The following is a 23,872-nucleotide window of genomic DNA, read 5'->3' on the forward strand; positions in this document are numbered from 1 at the left end:
AGCCCTTGGCAGCAGGAACAGCAAAAATGGCACCAAAAAATGTAGCAAGACCCCCAAGAATCCAGCAAAGAAGAATGAGAATAGAACAGAGTTCTGCTGACATAAAAGGAAAGAAGAGTCACCCGTCTCACTGTGCTGGTCACGGGACTTTAGTCAACAGTGGGTCACCCTCCAGCCAGACAACAGGGGAAGTCACCCTGAGCAAACTGCATTGATCTGGACAAAGCATTCACGATCTTCCTGCCTGTGGGGTGACTGCAGTGTGAAATGTCGCTATGAAAGAAGCAAGTGAGAAATTACCACCACAGAAGCACCTTGTACGATTAGCAAACCCACCATGACATTAAAATCGTCCATTCTTGCAAATGGGTATGAACACATACCCAACTTGGAATAGGATTTCTGATCTTGATAAACAAGAGCAACTGCTCGATGAAGTATTCAAGGACGAAGTCTCTTTCCTAACAGCGATTTATATCTCTGCTCTAAGGGGCATAAGATAATATTCATTATTTATAAGCTTAACACCTGTGACTGCTCAGAGAATTTTTTAAAACTTAATGCTGAAAAAAAATCATCCATTCTTTAGTCCCAAAATTATATAATTAAAAAATATGGAACATAATCATAAAATTAAAAACTTAGAAAAGGAGAGATAACAATTACCCATAATGCCCCCACCCTAATCCAACACTATTAGCATTTTGCTGTATTAACTTCTAATTGTTTTCCTTGTATGTATTCTTTTTTACATGGTTTATTCATTCATTCAGTAAATGTTTTTGAGGGCTTATTATGAGCCAACCATTTTGCTACGCATCAAAGATGAAATAATCATTTTATTCTGACAAATTTCCTTTCTACTTATTAGTAAATCATAATCTTTTCTATTACAAAATTGAACTCATGAGCCTCATTTTTCTAACTTTTTATTGCTATTTAATACACATGCAGGAAAGTGCATAAATTGTAGTACAATACAATGAATTATCACAAAGTGAACACATCCATGTTACCTCACTCAGGTTAAAAGGTAGACAACTAGCATCTTGTGTATCTTTTTTTTTTTTTTTTTTTTTTTTTTTTTTTAAATTTTTTATTTATTTATTTATCTGTTTGTGCCGGGTCTTAGTTGCGGAATGCATGTGGGATCTAGTTCCCTGACCAGGGATCGAACCCGGGCCCCCTGCATTGGGAACGCGTAGCCTTATCCACTGCACCACCAGGGAAGTCCCCATCTTGTGTATCTTTAAATTACTTTAATGATAAACAGTGGGACCACCCTGGTAGTCTTCCTGTCTCTGGTTCATTCTCTTTCCTCCCATACAGATGGTGCAAAGATCACGGCCAGAGGTAACTGCCATTCCTAGAAGGTTCAGCAGACTGGAGTATCAGGGGAAAGGAAATATGGAATAGGAGGCTCATTGGTCATAACCACCACTCCCTTAGGTTTCAAGAGAAAAGGGTAAAAAGAATTTTAGAGATCTGTCTATAACTCGGTCCAAATAGGCATTCCAAGCAGAAGCCCCAGGTGAGTATAAGGAGAATGTGTAGCCGAGGTTTCCCAGCATGTGGGATCATACAGTTATGGTGGTGGGCAACAACCAGGCAGGATTTCATAAGCAGGAATTCTGGTCTCCTTTGACAGAACTAAAAGAACAAACCTTAGAGATATTTTAGTCCAATTCTGTAAGTTGACAAAAAAGGAAGGTGAGGACCTGAGAGAATGTAAGTATGCATTAGCTCCTGTTCCAGTTACCTATTACTGCATAAGCAATCACCCAAAAAACTCAGTAGCTTCAAACAACAACCATCCTTTGCAACTATGTGTGGAGATGGATGTTAACTAGACTTACTGCAGTGATCATTTCGGAGGATAAACAAATATAAAATCATTACGTTGTATGCCTGAAACTAATGTAATGTAATACGTCAATTATATCTCAATTAAAAACAAAAACAAAAACGAAAGAAACAAGCACCACCATTTATTGTCTCTCCCGGTTCTGGGGTTGGTTGATGGGGCTCAGCTGAGGTTATCACTCAGGGTTCCTTGTGTAGCTGCAGCCAGACGGTTGGGGCAGGGGTTACCCGGACGGCTTCTTCACTCACGTCTGATGGCTGTTCCTGAGCGTGGCTAGGGCCTCAGCTGGGGCTATCAGCCAGAATGCTACGACTCAGGGCCTCTTCAAGTGGCCTGGCCTTCCTCACAGAATGGGGACAGGCAGAAGGTGCATCCCCTTTTATAAGCCCGCTCCTTAAGTCTGTGTGTACAGTACCAATTAAGCTGTGATCACAGACCCACCCAGATTCAAGGCCAGGGCAGTGGGGCACAGAGATACACACACATACCACAACTCTCCATGGGAGGAGTATCAACATCACGCTGTAAGAAGAGAATGTGGAGATCTTGTTGCAACCATGTGGAATACATGCTTTGCACAGATGCCCTTCCTACAGGGTTCCTCCCTGCAAACCCTTATCATGGCACTTATCACACTGTGGGAAACTGTCTGCTTATTTCTGACCCTACGTGAGCTCCACTACAGCGTGAGCTCCTTAGGCGGAGTAACTGGATCATTAGAGTAATCTTCGTGCTCCTGGCATTTAGCAGGTGCTCAAAAAATTATCTAATGAATCAATGAACAAAAAATTTGGACTTAAAGAAATATTTTGAAATGTTTCTAAAGAATCTATAAAAGTTCCTTTATCAAAATCTCTCAGGCTGGGTCAACTTAAGACCATCAGCCTGGAGAACTGTTACTACCTGTAAGTTTTGTTAACAACATATTCTCATCTTTAACTAATCTATCTTTAGGTAAATAATCTATCTCTAGGTAACTAACCTATCTCTGGGTAACTAATCTATCTGTGGGTAACTAGTCTATCTCTAGGTAACTAGTCTATCTCTGGGTAATCTATCTCTGGGTACCAAATCTATCTCTGGGTAACTAACCTATCTCTGGGTAACGAATCTATCTCTGGGTAACTAACCTATCTCTGGGTAACTAATCTATCTCTAGGTAACTAATCTATCTCTGCTACTAACTCATACACACCCAACAGCTTAAAATGTATCAGCAACACAAAATGCTCATCTTAACATATATTCAGAATAACTTGTGGACTTCTTATTTTCCCCTCAAAATTGGTGGGATATTTTATGACAAGCGCCCTTAAAAGGAAATTTACGTATAACACCAATGTTGCTACATATGCCATAGGAAACAGTTTAAAACTACTCCAAGAACTCGGGGCACTTAAGTGCAAACATACAATTTTAAAGTATTTTTATTCATAAATTATATATTTTTGTATCATGTTATTGGATATAGGTCATTCAAACCTAAATTATCACTGTACAGTCAACTTTTCTTTTTCTTGTCAGCAAAGAAAACCAAGATGAAATAAAATTATATAAAAACTTGAAAATTAGTTAAGCTGTTCCCTAACAAGGCACCCATGTGTATTCAATGCACTAAAGTGCTTGTCTTAAGAATGCTGTGCATTGCAGTACACAATCCTTCCAATTTCACTACTGTCCCAAATATCGTCAGGCAGTCCTTTATTGGTTGAGACACTGGGTATAATTCTGTTTTGATCACTTTCCTCACAAAGCATCATCAACCATTAACCCTGCAAACAAGGACTGATGCTCACGAGCAGGACTTACCAATTAATATCTGACCACTCTTCATAGCAGATCCTCCTGGCAGCAGGCCATGGACCACAAGCTTCTCTCCACTGCCCTGTTTTCCACTTCTTCTCCAGCTCCACTTGGTCTGATGGATAATCCCAATCAGTACTTCCAGAAGCTTGAGCTGCTCTTTGGCTTTGGTGACGGTTAGCTTTTTGGGGTTCACGTAAACGTTCACGTCTTTGTACCGCTGTTGAACAACTCCTGTTTTCTGATTGGACTGATGCTTTAGAATGGATACTGGCCCACTGGCATTGCTATTTTTTTTATTATAGCGCTTGGGTAAAAGTTTTTTACTTTTTAAAATCTTGGTAAACCGCTTGAGTTTGGGTTCATACTTTTTTCCTTCTTTGTAATCATCCTCTTCAATAATAATCTCGTTTTCGCTGAACCTGACATGGTTCACAGTAGGTGTCTCAGGAAGAAGGCTTTCTTCTTCATCCTCACTCAACTCCAAATAAAATAGCTCTCCATTCTTCTGCACACTGTCCAGCCATTCAGGCTCCAGGTCACTGTGAAAAAGAGAAAAGATAATCTAAATCGCAGCCAAACATGGGAAAAACAGTTATGCCTTTCCAGCAGGCGGGTGAGGGTAGGGGTTGGGGTGCGGGGAGACGGGAAGGGTGAAATTTCTTTGATTATTTCAGAGTCTCCTCACTGATTCTAATTTATTGTGAGCATCAACATTATTCCCTGTAGAACGGTTTTTGTAGAGCCTTGAAGAACTGGGGTTGGAGGAGATGGAATCAAAATGGCATAGTGATAGAAAAGAAAACAAATTAAAAAAGAGATGGCCCCCTTCTAGAATCTAAGGTTCTATTTTGTTTTTTAAATTTAATTCAGTCCCTGTGTGGTTACTGTTCACTCTAGACAATTTCACTGGACAATGATTTACATTAGTAGTTGATTATACAATTATATCCACAGATGTGAGACATTCAGAAATTGCACATAAAAACATCCTATTTGCAAAGAAATTATTCAGCATGGCTGACACGTTAAGTGAAAGCCTACCAGTATTAAAAGACTTTGTGTATATAATAAGTTTTCAAAAAAGGAACATTCACCCACCACGAACTAAAATCTTTGCTGAAAACAACTAGTTTGTAATCACAGTTAATAATAATCACTTCTGTAGCCTATAATTTCATAAAATTCCTTTTAATGAATAATTGTAGTAAGAAGAGTAAACCACACATGACATGATTCATCATGTGATTTTTAACTGGGAAATAGGCCACTGAAAAAAACAAAATTATTATTATTAAAATGATTCAAAGAGCATTAAAAAACAAAAATACCCATCTTAGGGTAACAGACCTAACCACAAACTCTACCCTGTTCAATGTTACGAACAGTTTTACCTTTCAAACTGCTATCCTTTAAAGCAAAACTGGTTACAGTGGAAGAACTAACATGTGGAGAGACTTTTCAGAAACATAGCTGTAATATCCTGGCACGATATAATTTGTGTTCTAATCATTCAATCAGTTAGAAGACGTCTGTTTTCTGCAGTGTTTATTAGCAATCTTGGTTCTTTTAACTTAAAAGTCAAGTGTCTCTTTCTAAATACTGTGAAAATTCATCCAAAAAATGCACTATTCTATTAATCAGAAACGAACCACTACGCTGGTCTGTAGTTGGTAATTAACATAGAATTTTCAACTATATATGAATGGTTAAAAAAAAAAGGCATAACTATCCCCAGATATCAAAACTAACATTTCTTTGGCACTTGCTGCTTCCCAGTGTGTGGCATCATTTTAGGCACTTAGCACCACTTACTGTGGATTATTCACCATTATCAGTTGTTTTGACTATATCTGTCTGTACCTGCAGAAATCAGTATTTAATATCTCTGTAGTTTTACTCTGATGAGTCTAAATAACTGTGTCCCCACCATAAAAAATTTAGATAACAATGTACCATAATTTAAAATGGCACAGGGACTTCCCTGTGGTCCAGTGGTTAAGAGTCCGTCTTGTAATGCAGGGGACGCTGGTTCGATCCCTGGTCAGGGAACTAAGATCCCACATGCCACAGGGCAACTTAAGCCCGCACGCCACAACTAGAGAGACCGTGTACCACAACTACAGAGCCCACATGCTCTGGAGCCCACATGCTACAACTAGAGAGAAGCCCACATAGTGCAAGGAAGAGCCTGCGCATTGCAACAAAAAATCCCGCCTGTCACAACTAAGACTCGACGCAGCCAAAAGATAAATTAATTAATTATTTAAAAAATAAAATAAAATAAAATAAAATGGCACAATGAAAATATCATAATTAAACACAATTACTTATGAAGATATATATTAATTAGAAAAATGAATGAAATTTACTTGCTTTATAATCTCACCCTTTTAATCTGGTCTGTTGTTCGTATGAGAGATACGTGATGCCAAAGAAACATTTTTCCCTCTCTGCTAAACATGAAAATGGTTCACCTAATTCTCTAAAATTTGGAATTTATACTTTTTTTTTTTTTTTGGGTAGTGTGGTGTGGCACGCAGGATCTTAGCTCCCCACCAGGGATCAAACCCGGGCCCCCTGCAGTGGAAGTGCAGAGTCTTAACCACTGGACCACCAGGGAAGTCACTTATTCTCTAAAATATGAATGCGAAACCACTTTTTGGTTATGATTTAAAGATCCCTGCAGGTGGAGGTGCCACAGGGGGTGGCATTCAGTTGTAGAACAAATAAACAGTGCCAGGCATGGTGGACAGTACTGGAATTACAAAGATGAAAACCTCAGTTCCTTCCCTTGTCTAGTGGGGAAGAGAAACTGAGAAGGAATTCATGACAATACACGTGGTAGGTGCGAAAGAGAGGTCATCCAGCTTAGCCTGGGGTTGAGGATGAGGTCAAGGGAGACTTTCTGGTAGAGGAGACCCCAGAGGTGAGTTTTAAAGCAACAAGTGTCTGGGGAGGAGGGCTTGGGGAGCTGAGGGGGAAGACAAGAAGAGAATCCCAAGCAGAAGTACCAGCACAAGCAAAGGCCTTGAGGGGTAGTCCCCATGGCCTGCGTGGATAACTAAAGCTAGTATGCGGTTGCCAGAGTGGAGGTGGTGAGGTGGGGAATGACAGGAGAAGTCTAATTTTGCAAGTTGTAATTTTGCAAGCCCTTTTGGACTCTGGCAAAGGGTTTGGGTTTTGTTGTGTAGGTAAGAGAGTATCAATGAAGAGTTTTAGGTAGAGGGGTTTACATGTTAGAAATCCCTGAATAGATCTACTTTGACAGGACAAGAGAAGAAGGAATTGAGGTGGACAAGATTCAAGATAAGAGGCCAGGGGCTGCCCTGGTGGCGCAGTGGTTGAGAATCCGCCTGCCAATTCTGGGGACATGGGTTTGTGCCCTGGTCAGGGAAGGTCCCACACGTCGCGGAGCAACTAAGCCCGTGGGCCACAACTACTGAAGCCCGCGTGCCTAGAGCCCATGCTGCACAACAAGAGAAGCCAACACAATGAGAAGCCTGCGCACAACTAAGAGTAGCTCCCGCTGGCCGCGACTAGAGAAAGCCCATGTAGCAACGAAGACCGAACTCAGCCAAAAATAAATAAATTAATTAATTAAAAAAAAAAAGATAAGAGGCCATTTAGGGGGCTGTTTCCATAGTCCAAGCAAAGATGATAACTAAGGCAATTGTAGAGGAAATGGAAAGTAGGAAAAACATTTGAGAAATGCTTGAAAATCACCAGGACGTTGAGACTGATTAGATGCGATGATGAGGGAGACGAAAGAACTGGTGTTGACTAGATTTCTAGTTGGTGACTGTACTTTCATGTACACATAAGCACGCACTCATTTTATATAAATGGGCATGTAATTATCATACATGTCATTCTCCCTTCTTACCTTTCACTGACATGTTAAAAATCTGTGTTCTAAACAACAAGGTCCTACTGTATAGCACAGGGAACTACTGATATATTCAATATCCTGTGATAAAGAATAATGGAAAATAATATGAAAAACAATATAGATATATATGTATAACTGAATCATATACATATATATTCAGTTATATATGTATAACTGAATATAATTGTATATCAAAAACAAACATCGTAAATCAACTATACTTCAATAAAAAAATTTTTTTAATCTGTGTTCTTATAATCATATAAAACATATATAGGGTTATTTGTTACTGTTTGTTTTGGAAAAGTGAGTGGAATCTATACATACACACCCCTTTATCATTTATCACTAAAAAAAACAATTTAAAAACCTCTAATGGCTACATTAAGGGATGTAGCATGAGGGATGTAGCACATTTGGTCACTCACCTAATGATAAGCTTTGTGTTCATTTTTTTTTTTTTTTTTTTGCCCCTATGGACAACAATACAGTAACCATTCTTTTTTTTTTTTTTTTTTTTTTTTTTTTTTGCGGTATGCGGGCCTCTCACTGCTGTGGCTTCTCCCGTTGCGGAGCACAGGCTCCAGACGCACCGGCTCAGTGGTCATGGCTCACGGGCCTAGCCGCTCTGCGGCATATGGGATCTTCCTGGACCGGGGCACGAACCCGTGTCCCCTGCATCGGCAGGCAGACTCTCAACCACTGCACCACCAGGGAAGCCCAGTAACCATTCTTTTATGTAGGGGGATAGATAGATAGATAGATAGATAGGTAGGTGTCTTTACCCTAAAACTATACCAATTCACATTTCCACCAGCAATGAATGAGATCTACTTTCTTAAGCTCTATGTTTAAAAAATATTTCACTTTAAGCAGAAGAAATTTTTTTAAAAAGGGAGAAATTAAAAGAAGGGAGAAAAGAGACAGGAATAAAGACAAGGAAATGAACATAGGAAACTGTAAAAGAAGACAAAACATATAGTAAAAAGAAAATGACCTGAGAGGTCACAGACCTTGGTTCAAACACTGTTCTATTGAGATTTTCACTTTTCTAAGCTTTAGGTTTCCTTTTCCAGAAAACAGATTATAGCTACCTCACAGGGCTGTTATCAACAGCAAATAAAATAATGTGCCTGGCATGGTAAAGGCCAAATAAATGACAGTTCCCATCCTCTTGCACCACAGTCAGAAATGGAGAGAAATTTACACCTTTATTAGATGTAGCTCCTGTACTTCTGCACTTTTCCAACACCTAGCAATAAATGAAGATGCCTCCAATGATCTCTACTAGATTCCAGGCTAAGTGCTGGTAACATATGAACCAAAACTAGATACTGCCTTTAAGGCCACAGTTCAGGATTCCCAAAAGGTTCCTTATTCCTACTACAGGTGATTACTTCCTCTTTAGAAAAACATCAAAGAGCATAACTGATTAACGTATCAGAAAGTTTAACAGAGGTGGAAAGACTGTACTCTCAAACTAGTTCTATTAGAATGGAGGGGGTGTATTAAAAACAATAATAAAACAAAACTGCCAACTTTTCATTGTAACTATTTATTAATAATGAAATTAATATTATATATAGACACTCTTCACTCCAGGAGATGGAGCTTAATCTTTCCTCCTCTTTAGTGTAGACTGGACTCAGTGACATGCTTTCAAAGAACAGAGTATGGAAAATGAAAAACAGCGACTTCACAGTGAAGAAACCTGGCAGACATCACCTTAACCAAGTGATCAAGGTTATGAAAAACAAGGAAGGACTGAGAAACTACTGCAGACCAGAGGAGACTTAAGGAGACGTGATGACTAAATGCCATATGATACCCTGGATTGGATCCGGGAACAGAAAAAGTTCATAAGTAGAGGAATGGTGAAATCTGAATAAAGTCTAGAGTTTAGTTAACAGTACTATACTAATGTTAATTTCTTAGTTTTAAAAAATGTACCCTATTTGTGTAAAAGGTTAACATCAGAGAAAAACTGGGTGAAGAATTTACAGGAATTCTCTGTACTATCTTTTCAACTTTTCTGTAAATCTAAATTTATTCCAAAATAAAATATTTTTTAAAGTTTTTTTAAAAAATTAATTTATATATTTTTGGCTGCGTTGGGTCTTCATTGCTTCTCGTGGGCTTTTTCTAGTTGCGGCGAGCAGGGGTTACTCTTCGTTGCAGTGCGCAGGCTTCTCCTTGTGGTGGCTTCTCCTGTTGTGGAGCATGGGCTCTAGGCATGTGAGCTTCAGTAGTTGTGGCACGTGGGCTCAGTAGTTGTGGTGCACGGGCTTAGTTGCTCCGCCACATGTGGGATCTTCCCGGACCAGGGCTCAAACCCTTGTCCCCTGCATTGGCAGGCGGATTCTTAACCACTGCACCACCAGGGAAGTCTAAAATATTTATTTTTAAAAAGGAATTAAATCTAGCAGTTTTAATTAAGATTTTTATAATACATGGGTTACATTAATCAATATAAATATTCTTTCATTTTTTTCTGAGAGCCTATGGTGCAAGCTGCAAAGCTGTCATTGTGCAAATGTCTTTCAATGAGATTTTTATTTTGTTCATTCTACTTTGCTCTAAACAGAAATAACTATATTTATAGTCTGCCTGCAAAGTTTGACGGCACTTTAATTGGCCTCAAGGCCCTAAATGATGTGGTAAATGTGAGCAGAGTCCTTCTTACCAAAGAAAAACTTGCTAATTTGCAAATAAACAAGCTCACTTACATAAGCTCTAACAGTATATTAAAGAAAATGAACTTCAGATAATGCTTTTAAGTTTCTCAATTTCTCGGGTGTTTCAAAATTCTATGTTGATACTAAATCTTTTCTTCTTCTTCTAAGTTATTGAATCTCTGAGGTCCTTAGATGCGTTAATGTCAGCATTTTTCACCAAATGTAGTATCACAATTTCCTTGGCCACCACAAGGAAAAACATTAACAAAATAGCCAGCCCTCATGGCACATTCCCTTAAGGAAAACAGACTTTTGCTACTACTTCAAACCTGTTATAATACTTTTTTTTCTTTTTTTTCGTTTTAGTGGGGAAAGCACAATGTGCTTTACCAAAGTGGCCAACACATGTAGTTACATAGTTATATAGTGCTAATAGGTACAGCAGGACAATCCTAGGTACAGAGACAAACCACACAAAATAAAAACACCATGACAAATTATCATGGATTCTATCTGGGGCTTGTTCAGTAAGTACGGGTCTGCCTAATGCTTTTCTGTGTTTTCATTTCTGTGTTCTGTCTACCAGCAATATCTAATTTTCATCCCTGAAGTCTTTTGATTGTTTTCTAAAAGGAAACCATGATTTTAAGAGTTAAAATCTATGCTAGCTGTTACAGCAGCTTGAGGAGGTGGGGAACCTGGTGGGAGCTGAAGATGCTGCTTCTAGCCCAGCAAGTTACCACTGGAACAAATGTGGAGCATGTCAGAGAAGAAGGGATCAGCCAGTGAATTACTAACTGTGTAGTCAATGCATGAAATAAATTTTTACATCAGGAACACATCTCCACTAGAACTATGCTAATAATGACCCCATTCCCTACCCCAGCCCTTCTGCTAAACAGGGCATGTCTACACATCACTAAGTTAAGGATACGATCTAACTCTGGTAGAACTGAAATCAAAGACCAGCAAATCATTTTTTGATAGGGCTTTATTGTGCTTTTAAAGATGTCAGATGGACAGAGAGCATCACCTAGCTGAAATGCAAGTGACAAAAGTGAGGAATGAAAACTGCTATAGGAGAAAAACTGTTATTGGAGAAATTAAGTCTAAGAGGGATCAAATAAGGTCCTACGAGAAGGTGGCACTTAAATGAAAACTTGAATGATTGTGATAGGAATCAGAGATAGGAAGAAAAGGTGTTTCAAACAGAGAACAAAGTATCAATAGGTATAAGTGTAGGTATGAAAGAAAATGTTAGGAATGAGAATGGGTGAATATTTCAGTGTAGTAATATTATGAACTGAATGTTTATGTTCCCCCAGAATTTATATGTTGAAACATTTCCATCCAGTGGGATGGTGTTAGGAGGTGGGGCCCTTGGGAAGTAATTAGAATTGGATGAGGTCATAAGGGTGCAGCCCTCACAAATGGGATTAGTGCCCTTATGAGACACAGGGAACTTGCTTCTCCTCACTGCTATGTGAAAACACAATGAGAACTTGCAGTCTGCAACCTGGAAGAGGGCCCTTACCAGAACCTGACCATGCTGATATCCTGATCTTGGACTTCCAGCCTCCAGAACTGTGAGAAATACATTTCTATGGTTTATAAGCCACTCAGTCTAGGATTTTTTTTTTTTTTTTTTTTGGCCACACCACACGTCTCGTGGGATCTTAGTTCCCTAAACACAGATTGAACCCATGCCCCCTGCAGTGGAAGTGCAGAGTCCTAACCACTGGACAGCCAGGGAATTAATTCCCTTGGATGTTTTTTAAATAGTGCCCAGAGCTAAGACAAACAGGAATACAGGTGACTTAAAGGAAGATCATCAAAGATGAGATCAGATAGGCTAGGGACAGATCTAAAAGAGCTTTAAAAAGCATCCTAAGGAATCTGGAGTTTATTTGGGAGGCCATCAAGCTTTTGAGTAGAAAAATGATTTAAAAGACTTTTCTTTTTTTAGAGCAGTTTCAGGTTCACAGCATATTTAGAGCAGTTTCAGGTAGAGTGACTTCCCATATACTCCTTGTCCCCCCAGTTGCATGGCCTCCTCCATTATCAACATCCCTCACGAGAGTGGTACATTTGTTACAATCGATGAACCTACATTGACACAACATAATCGCCTCAAATCCACAACTTACAATATGGTTTACTCTCATGGTGTACAATCTATGGGTTTGGACAAATGTATAATGACATGTATCATCCACCATTATAGTATAATTATAGTATCATACAGATACATACAGTATCTGTATAGTATTATACAGATACTATATGATATTATAGTATCATATAGTATCATACAGTTCCACTGCCCTAACACAATTGTCCTAATATTTTAAATTTTGAAATAAAAGTCAAAATAGATGAAGGCCCATCAAGTTTCCCAGTACCAGGAAGATAGTTTTTGTGTTAAAGAAAAGCATGTCTTTTCTAGGTCATCTACACAAAGACTTCATTTCCAAAGAAGTAGAAATGCTTACACATTCAGCCTTTCTCTTTAAGTACTTGCCCCTTAGTATATAGGAGTCTTGAGACATCTTGTAAAACAGTAAATTATAAGCAAGAATTCTCCTAATTCTGAATCCCTCAAGACCAGAGAAAACTTGATGAAACGAAAATGTTAACACTTTCAGGTTTTCTGACTCCTATTCTTAATCTAGTACTTATTACTCTGTACCAGGATGCCTCTCATAATAATCCGTTGAAAAAATTATTCCAACACTGCAAATGTGCTATGAATACTAACAGAATTAGTCTCATTTTCAAAAGTCTCAGTTATTTCAGGCTACATTATAAAGACATTCCATTGTAACTGAAGTGGTTGAATTCTCTGAATAATACAGTCATCAGCAAACAAACCTGAAGTATTACTGTTAGTTTTTAAATCTTGGCCTTCTCCTCCTGATCACAGGGATGACCTGGTTAAGCACGTGGATATCTACTTCATTTTAGTTAGCTTCGCTGGTAGTATTCATGCATGTGTTTAATTCTATTTTTGATCCAAACTGCCACATTATACCTTTTTGTAGTAGGTTCTCTAAGAGAAAAATTATTTTAGAAAGCAAACTCTGGCAGCTGTACGGGAGAAAGACTGAAAACAGGAGAAATTAGAGGCACCCAGACCAGTTAGACAACTGGTGTATGGGAGACGCAAGGCAGTGCCTGTGAGAAGCAGGAGGAGGTGGTGGGGTGGATATCAGAAAAGCAAGTCAACAGGACTGGAGACTTACTAGATCTGAGGACCTGAGTAAGAAGAGAGTGAGGTCAGCAAATGAGATGGGCAACACTAGAGGAGAAACAAGGCAGACAATAAATTCTCTTCAAACATGCTGAGCTGGAAGCATACAGAGGTGCTGGCAGAGAATTACCATGTCTCATCATAAACCTAGTTACATACTATTTGACTTTTTAATCTATATAATTTGATAAAAGAAAAATTAAATTAAAAGGAAAAAGTCAAGGTTCAGAGCAGGAGAGAAAAAGGAAAATATTATACTAAATTGATATTAATATATTGCATCACAACTTTGAATGAAATATTTTTATTCTTCGAGTAGCACATTCCCAAGTTAAAACCCAAGAAAAAGATAAATTTTGATATATCCATGGAATCCAATTCAGAAATAAAAAGGTAAGAACTACATCTAGGCAACAACATGAAGGGGTCTCAAAATAATTATGCTGAATAATCACAAAGAAAAAAAATAATTATGCTGAATCCTATTTAGAAATAAAAAGGAAATCCTATTCAGAAATAAATGGAATCCTATTCAGAAATAAATCCTACTCAGAAATAAAAAGGAACGAACAACATATAGGCAACAAAATGAATGGTCTCAAAATAATTATGCTGATTAAAAGAAGCCAAACAAAAAAGGGAGTCCATACTACATAACTCCATTTTTATAAGACTCTAGAAAACACAAACTCAGCTATCATTACAGAAAGCAGATTAGTGGTTATAAAGAGTGAGGCAGGCATGAGTAGTATGAGGGAGGCACACAGGGAAACTTTTGGACGAGATGGATATGTTCATTATCTTGACAGACATATACATGTCAAAACTTATCAAAGCTTAACCGTGCACTTCAAATATGTACAGTTTTTTGTATGTCAATTATACTTCAGTAAAGTTGTTAAAAAAACCCAGAAAAAAAAACTTAAAGGACATATTTTCCTTCTTCTCCAGTCATTCTTATTGTCAGTGGAAGTTCCTTAGCATTTTATAGCTAAATTCTCTTTTTAAAGTATCCTTTTTTTCTCTCCATCAGTCAAGGCTTTAAAACTCACAACAATAAACAATTCACTCTGAAAAATCAAAACTTTAAGTCATAAAACGGATGACTTTGGCCAACATGAACCAATGTGGCTTCAATGAGTTGGGTAATTGTAAACCAAAGCAAAGAAAGCATGGCATTATTGCAAGTAAATGTATGATTTCTGTTATTTCAACATTGAAACTAGTCAGGACTTCCCTAGTGGTGCCATGGATAAGACTCCATGCTCCCAATGCAGGGGGCCCAGGTTCAATCCCTGGTTAAGGAACTAGATCCCTCATGCATGCCACAAGAGTTTGCACGCCACAACTAAAGAGCCCACACACTGCAACTAAGGAGCCCGAGAGCCACAACTAAGGAGCCCACCTGCCTCAACTACGACCCAGTGCAACCAAATAAGTAAATAAATAATTTTTTTTTTTAATACTGAAACTAGTCAACGGTTTCCTCAACCCAACCCACCCTCCAGTATTACCTCTGAAGCTTCCACAGGAACTTGCCAATATGCCAGGTTAAGATGTACTGCACCAATCTAAAAATGTTCTCTTATAAGTCTTAAACAACCCTATTAAAAGTACTATACCAGAATTACCCTAAAGACATTTTATCTAAAAAATGATAAACTTATTAATTCTATATTGACAATCACTTGCAGCTCAAACTGGTTTTCAGTTTCAAAGCATGCAAGAAACAATGATAATTTCCAGAAAGAATATGCAGAAATTAACTAGAACCCTGAAAGTTCAGGATACTTTATGTGAATAAGTAGCATAACTTCTTTAATAACCTCCATGTAGGCAATGAAAGACAACAGGCAATTCATATCTCTTAGCTTTGATGAGAAAGCTTAGGTTCGCCTCCCTATACCTTGGATCCACATGTTCCAGTGTCCTGTCCATGTTGGGAAGCCCACCTTTTGCATTGGTGACACTGCAGCTTAGGGAAGTAAATACCATAAGGAAGAAACAGAACAGAAGCCTACCTGGTCATTGTATATCAACTCTCATGTCCTAAACACCAAGAAGCGACAGCCACAAAATCTGAATCTTGGTAGGACTTGAAATATAGACCAGCCAAACAGTTTACAATCGAGATTTCCTGTACTTTTATTATTAGGATGATAAAGACACTGGAATATGTGGAGTGATCAGTGAATGACTGATATAGAAAGTTTAATGCCCATTTTTTTAAAAACTAAAATATTATATATATGTGTGTGTGTATATACATATATATATATGTATATATACGCACACATGTATTCCAAATCACAAAATACTTTGAAATAAGTTTTCTAACTCGAGTTCTCAGCTTGCTTATTTCCTAGAAAAAAGGACTAGCTCATTTATTCACTCATCAAAATCAATGCACCCTATTTGAAATCAGGTCTCTTAAATTTCTCCACTGATAACATTCGGCTGTGTGACCATGGGAATATTATAGATTCTCTCTGGGTTAAAAACGTGTGATTCTAAGATGTAGAGAAAGCAAGAATTTGAATCTCACACTGTCTATGGCTCCCATAGCAAGACCAAATAAGGTTCTACATAATCCATACTTCCTTCCAGCAGCCTTGCTTGATAACCATGAATTTTGTAATTATTTTTTAAACGACCACAGTAGAAGATTGTACAAAGTATTTGATCCTTAAATTTGTTCAAGTCTTCCAGAATATAATCTGTCCTCATTAAGCCTCTAGAATATAATTAAGCAGCCATTAGTGATGGTTTTCTCCCTTGTGCTTTTAAAGATAATGATAAAAATGTTTTACATACCTATGGGTGAAAATAATTGCCAAGTAACTGATACTCCTAAATACACATTAAATACCTGTAACTGTTATTTCTAAATACACATAAAATGTCATCCTAAAAATGACTATATATGGCAGTCACTGATTGATGTTTTGGCACCAGAATCTTTTCAATGCTAGTCATTTCAAGCTACAGCTAATTACTTTGACTTTTCTAGTCCATAGCAGTAAGGGATAAATTCCTTCAAAACTGAAGTAGCATTGGGTACTGTGAATAAAAGTAACTTTTTCATTATTTTTAGGGATAAGAAAGTAGAAAATAACACTTAGATATTCTGTATTTAAAAATGACATTATAACATAAAATAGAAAACAAGAAAACCATGGGAATGTATAGGAAAATACATAAGAAATACCCCCCAAAATGCTGAGAGGTTGTTCTCGATGGTGAGGCTAGGGTGGATTTTCTTTCTTTTATATATATATTCATTTTTATAACCAGAAAAATCTACATAATTTAAATAGTTGACATAAAACGTGGAGGGTGTCACTTCACTCTAAACACTGAGGTTAAAGTCACAAAGATCATGACACCAAAGAAGACACTGCGACAGAACAGAATTTTATGAACACTCTAACAGATAGATACACTCTCATATATTACAGAACCCACCACAAAGAAGAGAACCTCCTCCGCTGAAAATCACAAAAGCCTAAAGTAACAAAGAATGGCAGTCATTTCGTCTCACATTATCACACAATTGAAACGTGGTGCAAATAAACCCCACTTATTATAGAACCTCAAACACTCAGTCTCTACCACGCCAACACTCTCGAATTCCCCCCAGCCCACGTGTACACTCTCGAGGCAGAAGGAATGGATTTAATTGTCCCTCTTCGAGAACCTTACTCATAATCGGTACTTGTAGAGGAGTATGAACCCGAGTCGCTGACCGGATCTTCAGGATCACAATCCTCATCTTCTTCTTGTGAGGAAGGGTCTCCAGGGAGTCCCTCTGGGCTCTGACGTGAACCGCACAACGCCGGAGACGCCATCAGCAGGGACGCAGCAGCTACAAGTAGGGTAATTCAAATCTCGCAGCTACTGCTTACCGGGGCCGCCATGTTGCCTCCGCTCGGGAAAGGATAGGGGACACGTGACCACCAATCCTCAGCTTCAATTGGTGGCAGCTCAGGTTGCCAGGGAGACGAGGAAGCTTCCCTGAGAGAACCGAGACGACTGAAAGGAGCCAATGAACTCGAATTTCCAGGAGGGTATCCTGGAGGAATGGAAGAAGCTGAAACTTAACCATTTCCGCTCTCCTAAACACTCCTTTGGAGCAGCGTAACTTATTAAAACTGGCGGAGGCCCACTGTTTTGTTTTCTTGCAGTTTGCACTTTGTTTCTACGCTGAACAGCTCTCCAAAACCTTAGAGGCGCTCCGCCTGAGTTTCCCTTGAGGTAAAGAAAGCTACCCTTTACTACTGCATACGCGCAAGGAATGGACGCCTTTAAGCAATGCCTTCTAGGTGTTGATGTAAATACGCGCCATTGTTTCTTTGGTTTTCTTATTGTTTCGCAGTGGCAAACATTTTAACAGTTCTCCCAAGCAGATGTTGTAGAGGTGCTTCAAACTGGTGCCCATATTGTGAAATCTACTGCGTGTTCATTTTCTAACTGAAAATTTTATAATTTGATGAAGTGTTATCACTGAAGTTGGAAGTGTAAACAGATAAAATTTACCTGTCATTTGCGAATACCTACATCAAATATTTTTTGTAAGTACAAAATAATAGCATTTATTGAGATTCCGCCATTGTTCTAATTACTTGTTCTATTCATATGTATATAAATATATAAACTAAATATCCCTATACTAAAATGAGGAAACTGAAACTTAGAGAGTTTATTCATCTTGTTAATGGTCACATGGCTAGCGGGCATCAAAGCCAACAGAGAACTGAAGTCGTTAACCACTAGATTATATTTACTCCTCAGGACCCCGTAATTCAACTATTAGAGATCTATTTTAAGAAAATAAGGGATATATGGGGCTTCCCTGGTGGCGCAGTGGTTGGGAGTACGCCTGCCGATGCAGGGGACGCGGATTCGTGCCCCGGTCCGGGAGGATCCCACGTGCCGCGGAGCGGCTGGGCCAGTGAGCCATGGCCGCTGGGCCTGCGCGTCTAAAGGATATAAATAAAATTTATAAAATTTGTAAAAGTGATAAGCTGAAAGCAATCTAAATATTCAACAGTAGGGGAAAAGTTAAATACACCTTTATGTATAAAGTATGATGAATATTATGATATGAATAGAAATGTTTTCAAAGAGTAATGCATGGGGAAATGTTCCTATTGTAGCAGGTAAGAGAAGGATGTAATGTTATTTTATGATCTCAAAGGATGGGTGCTGGGGATTCAACTTAAACTACATGGGTAGATGGTAGAGACTGAAAGGTGAATGGGCAGCTTATAACATATAGTGTCCTATGATAAATACAGAGTTCTACTGTAATACCCAAAGGGAAACAAACTAGGGCATGTGGGGCCACAGCAGCAGATTTCTTAGAGGAAGGCTTAACTTACGGGATATTATGTTCCAAACAGAGAAGAGTAGTGAAGATGAGGAAGATGAGTCACCCCATGGCCCAGAGAGATATATGCATGAAGAACTCAAAAGAACCTGGGCAGTAGCCATCAAATATTTAAACTTTCAAGCTGCAATTTAGTTTCATTTGTCACATTAAACTACGTATTTGAATATCCTAAGTTTTACGGTTTTATTTGTATTAATTTCTAAATTTGCTTTTTTATAACTGTAAACTAGCTATTGAATTTTATTTTGTAGTTTATTTGTATTAATTTATAAAATTGCTTTTATCTTATATAAGAGCTATAAAGCACAGAGCTTATGCCTGTTTATTTAAAATTATAATAAAGTTTGTCATCCCTGGAAATCTGCAAGAATCTTTCCTGAAAAGAGAGGTCCATATACCACTCAAATTAGAGAACAGGGGACTAGTTCATAAATGGTAAAGGAGGTTCTTGAGGTGGCAGGAGGATATGGCTCCCTAGGAACAGATGGAGGGCTATGACCTTGCTTAACACCTCTTCCCTGAAGCTGATACCCAAAGGAGGGTGCCGGTGTGGATGCTGACTTGCCAGTTTCACTCAGGAAGCTGAGGCAGGCTCCATGTGATGGTGTTTATTTTCTCTGGTAAGTAGAAGGCAACCTTGCCAGCTAAAAGTGATGGGGAAAGTAATGGGGTCAGAAGCCTGAAGACAGTGGAACCAGGAAGGAAGAGAAACAAATATTTCCATCAGTATTGAGGTCCCCCCCAAAAATACGTATTACTTTTAAAATCAGAGATACTATTATTTTAAAAGGTGGAATCACTAATAGTTATGTTTCACGTTAAAACATACATACTTATTCTCACCACAATCCCTAAGATTCCATTCTAAAATTAAAATGCTTTAGGCACCTCTTTAATACTTAGCCTTTCATCATTTTAAAAGCAACTTATTGGAAGTAAAAAAAGAAAAAAGACATTTTAAATTTTAACAAAACTCCACATTTTCTTACTATAAATAACACTTCATTTTTTCTATAAGTATCTAATAATTTCATACCCTGCCCATAAGTCTCAATGCCACCCCATTAAACAGAGAATAAAATCCAAACTGTGTAGTCTGTTAAAAAAACTTGCCAATTCTACAAATAATTGAGCACCAACTAGGAATCAGAGGCCTTATTTCCTGCTATGCATTAATTAAGTTAATCAAGTGTGTCCAACTTGCTAATCAAAATATCTTACCTGAGGTGCTTGTTAAACATACAGACTTTAGGGTCCTGCCCCACTTCAACAGGATCAGAACCTCCAGGGGAGGGGCCTGGAAATCCTTATTTTAAAAAGTAACCCCAGTGATCCTCAAAGGCAAACTTGGGAAACACTGCCCTTAGCCTTACCTCAGTTCTATGCTTCATACCTATAAGTCCCACTGACCATTTCGCAAACAGGCTGGAACCCACTCCCACCTCCTGGTTTTAAGCCTGGCAGGCAGACCTCTCCCTGCCTCAGCACCCATCTCTGCAAGCTTCACTTTTCCTACCTGCGACTTAGGATATTGGTACCTCTTCTGCGGGACTGTTTGGAATCCAGTGAGTTGATGCACGTAAAATACCTAGCATACAAAGTGTCAAAAAACATTAGCTATTCTGTGGATCATTTACTCACACAGTTCCCTGTCTGTGGAGCACTGCTTATCCGAAACACTACATTTTCCTTCAAGTCCCAATTTAAGCTGTACCTTTTCCAAGAAGTCTTCCCAGACTCTTTTCCTACCTTATGGTAAGAATTCCTCTTTCCATCTTCCCCTCATAACATATCCCATAAAGTTCTGGTATAATTAACTGCCAGTCTGCCTAGTATCTAAACTATTTAGTAATGTGTCTATCTTCGCTACCAAATGACAACTCCTAGAAGACATGACCGTGGTTTTTTTTTTTTTCAGTCTTTGATCTTACACAAAGTTGAACCAGAGCAAGAAGTGCCACATAAAAGTATATCTTTTAAGAAATGTCCTTGGGACTTCCGGGGTTAAGAATCTGCTCTTCTACTGCAGGGAGCTCCAGTTTGATCCCTGATCGGAGAACTAAGATCCCGCATGCCACGCAGTACGGCCAAAAAAAAAAAAAAAAAACAAAAATGTCCTTTCACACTAGATAAGCCTCTGAGTTATGTCAACTTTATTTCCATATGTTTAATGAACAAAATTCCTCCCCTGCCCCCAGAAAAAGTTACACCTTTGCTTGATCTTTCACAAAAGAAGAAATAATAGCAATCATTTTAAATTCGTAATTAATTTTTCAGGGTATGGTAATCTGATTTCCAGATTTCTAACTTTATATATCATATTTATACTAAGTAAACTAATATTTGATACCCTTAGATATACTGGAGAGGATGAAGAAAGGAAAAGAATAAAATGCCATTTTCAGGAGCTTTATAAGAATACTGACTTTGTCTGTCTGTTTCATAATTATCAATTGCAGGAAAATTTAAAAGATTGAGACCAGGGTATATTCTTTTTTGCGGGGGGGAGCTGCACAGCATGGCTTGTAGGATCTCAGTTCCCCGACCAGGGATTGAACTCTGGGCCAGAGCAGTGAAAGCCCAGAATCCTAACCATTAGGCCACCAGGGAACTTCCAGGCCAGGGTATATTCTTATTTTCTATTTTCTACTGCACAAATGGCCAGCCATCTTCTGAGGCCCACATATGTTTAGTTTAATATATATGAGACATAAGGTCCTTATTTCCATTGATTACCATCTCAATTAGGCAAACAATACAATTCTGACATTAAATACACCAGATAAGAGCATAATTAAATATTTAGTACCTTTAGCAGGTTCAAGAGCTCTTTCCTAAATAGTAATGTAAGCTAGCAATGAGAACTAAATGAAAACAGGGCCACAGGAGGTCATGTCCATTAAGAAAAATTTAATTGCAAGGTAAGAAATTCACGTCACAGAGTTTTGTTAGGAACTAATTCATAGTGCCTTAATTGTGCACATGGAAATAATAATTCATGAACTATGTAGTAATACTGACAACTGCAGTTATTTTAAAATCATGAATAATTAATTTGGTAGACTCAGCAAAATAGCATTTTAAAAACACTTCATTATGTGGAATTTTTCAAATTTGGGATAGAGTCATAATATGTAAGAATAACATTTTGGCAATCTTATGTTTATAGAACTGCATTATGATTGAAAATTCTCATTTTCCTATATAAAAATTGAATTACTCGTAAAAATGTATGGAACTTGTTCTAATAAGATCATGCATGCTGCATTTGAACAATAACGGAATATAGATGAGAATCCAGAAGCAAACATAAAAGTAACTAAAGTAAATGGCACAGAGCTTAAGCCCCAAACCCAATTCATTTACTCTTACTTATCCTCATTTTATATTTTCATTTACAAGTTCTAACAAATTTGGTAAACTGTTCTACTGCCACAGATCAGTAGCTGCCAACCAAAAGGAAGGAAAGGCTCCTTAAAACAGGAATACACAGCAGCAAAAATCGTTGATGCCTGACAATCTGCTGATGAAGAAAACAGTAGGACACACGTGAGATTTACAAAAACCATAGTTTATAAATTAGTGTCAAGCGGCCTCAGAAGCACCTAAAAAAAACCCCACTATGTTTGTCAAACTCTACAGTAATTTGATAACCACTATGAAAATGCTTGATAATCTGTAAGTGCCAGGCATTCCCCAGTCAGAGGAGCCAGGTTCTCATCCTGATTCTGTCACTAATAACCAAGTGACCGGGAACAAGATCAGTGTCTTCATCTGAAGACAGCAATGATAGTCCCTGCCTACTCTACAGGCTTGCTAAGAACCAACTGAGATAACCTTTGTTTTTTGTTTGTTTGTTTGTTTTTGTGGCACGCGGGCCTCTCACTGTTGTGGCCTCTCCCTTTGCGAAGCACAGGCTCCGGACGCGCAGGCTCACCGGCCATGGCTCACGGGCCCAGCCGCTTCGTGGCATGTGGGATCTTCCCGGACCGGGGCACGAACCCGTGTCCCCTGCATCGGCAGGTGGACTCTCAACCACTGCGCCACCAGGGAAGCCCTGAGATATCCTTTGAAATCTGATGTCTTACACGTTAGGAAACAGAGCAGTGTGTGATATATACCATATTTTCAAAGAGCTTTGATTTTATTATTTTAGATCTTACTTTTTGAGTTTAAAAGGATATTTTATTCATCAGGAATTTTATCTAATGGGGCACACCTTTACCCCTGAGAGTTTTGGATATTTGAGGTATTTAAAATATGCTTATTTTGCTGTTGCCAAAAGCATGAAGTTTAGGTCATCAAACATTTTAAGAGACTCGCCTTTAGCTCACTTTCTCTGCTGGCTTAGGTGTCAAAATGTCGGCACGCTAGCCTGGACCAGAAGCATACATTAGCCTTTAGGCTCTGGGCAAATGTCACTTAGCTGAATCTTCTCAGAGCCTTTAGGAATAGCTGTCTTTTTGGGTTTTGTTTTAATTTTTTTTAGGACAGTTGTAAATATAATCCCTTCTGTTTCAGAGAACTTTACTTTTATAGAGCACTTAAATAACACCTGAAATTCACATCGCCATCCTGTGAGGTGGGTATTATCCCTTTTTATTATAGAATGAACAGGAAAATATAGACAAGTTAAACCTTGCCAAATCCCACAACTATGCAGTATGCAACAGAATAGGACGCCAAGGGAATGATTAAATTGCAGTAACCTAGTGCATAAATTTTTGAAAACTCTTTGCAAAATTCTAATGAGTGCTAATATTATTTGAGTACTTCCTATAATCAAGAGTGACACAAATATTTGTTGATTTACTTAAGTAAAAATAACTGAGAAATGCAATACTGAAGTTTTCCCTGACTCAGACAACCTATATGTAACTTTTTTATCAAAAAGTAGGATAGGGCTTCCCTGGTGGCGCAGTGGTTGAGAATCTGCCTGCCAATGCAGCGGACACGGGTACAAGGCCTGGTCTGGGAAGACCCCACATCCCACATC

At 38.4% G+C, this 23,872-nt stretch overlaps 1 protein-coding gene across 2 annotated transcripts in view; it reads right to left on the reverse strand.

Moving 5' to 3' along the window:
• Nucleotides 1-17,388, reverse strand: part of INTU (inturned planar cell polarity protein) — a 74,173-nt gene extending 56,785 nt beyond the window's left edge. For both annotated transcript variants that reach the window (XM_032633581.1, XM_032633580.1), the window contains exons 1-2: nt 17,187-17,388; nt 3,674-4,209 (exon numbers count right to left, since the gene is read on the reverse strand). In XM_032633581.1, coding sequence (XP_032489472.1) covers nt 3,674-4,209; nt 17,187-17,332 — 682 coding nt within the window. In that variant the 5' untranslated portion in view covers nt 17,333-17,388. The remainder of the gene's footprint in view (nt 1-3,673; nt 4,210-17,186) is intronic.
• Between the last annotated feature and the right edge of the window lie 6,484 nt (nt 17,389-23,872).

The sequence above is a fragment of the Phocoena sinus genome, chromosome 5 (genome assembly GCF_008692025.1).
Source record: "Phocoena sinus isolate mPhoSin1 chromosome 5, mPhoSin1.pri, whole genome shotgun sequence".
NCBI lineage: Eukaryota > Metazoa > Chordata > Mammalia > Artiodactyla > Phocoenidae > Phocoena > Phocoena sinus.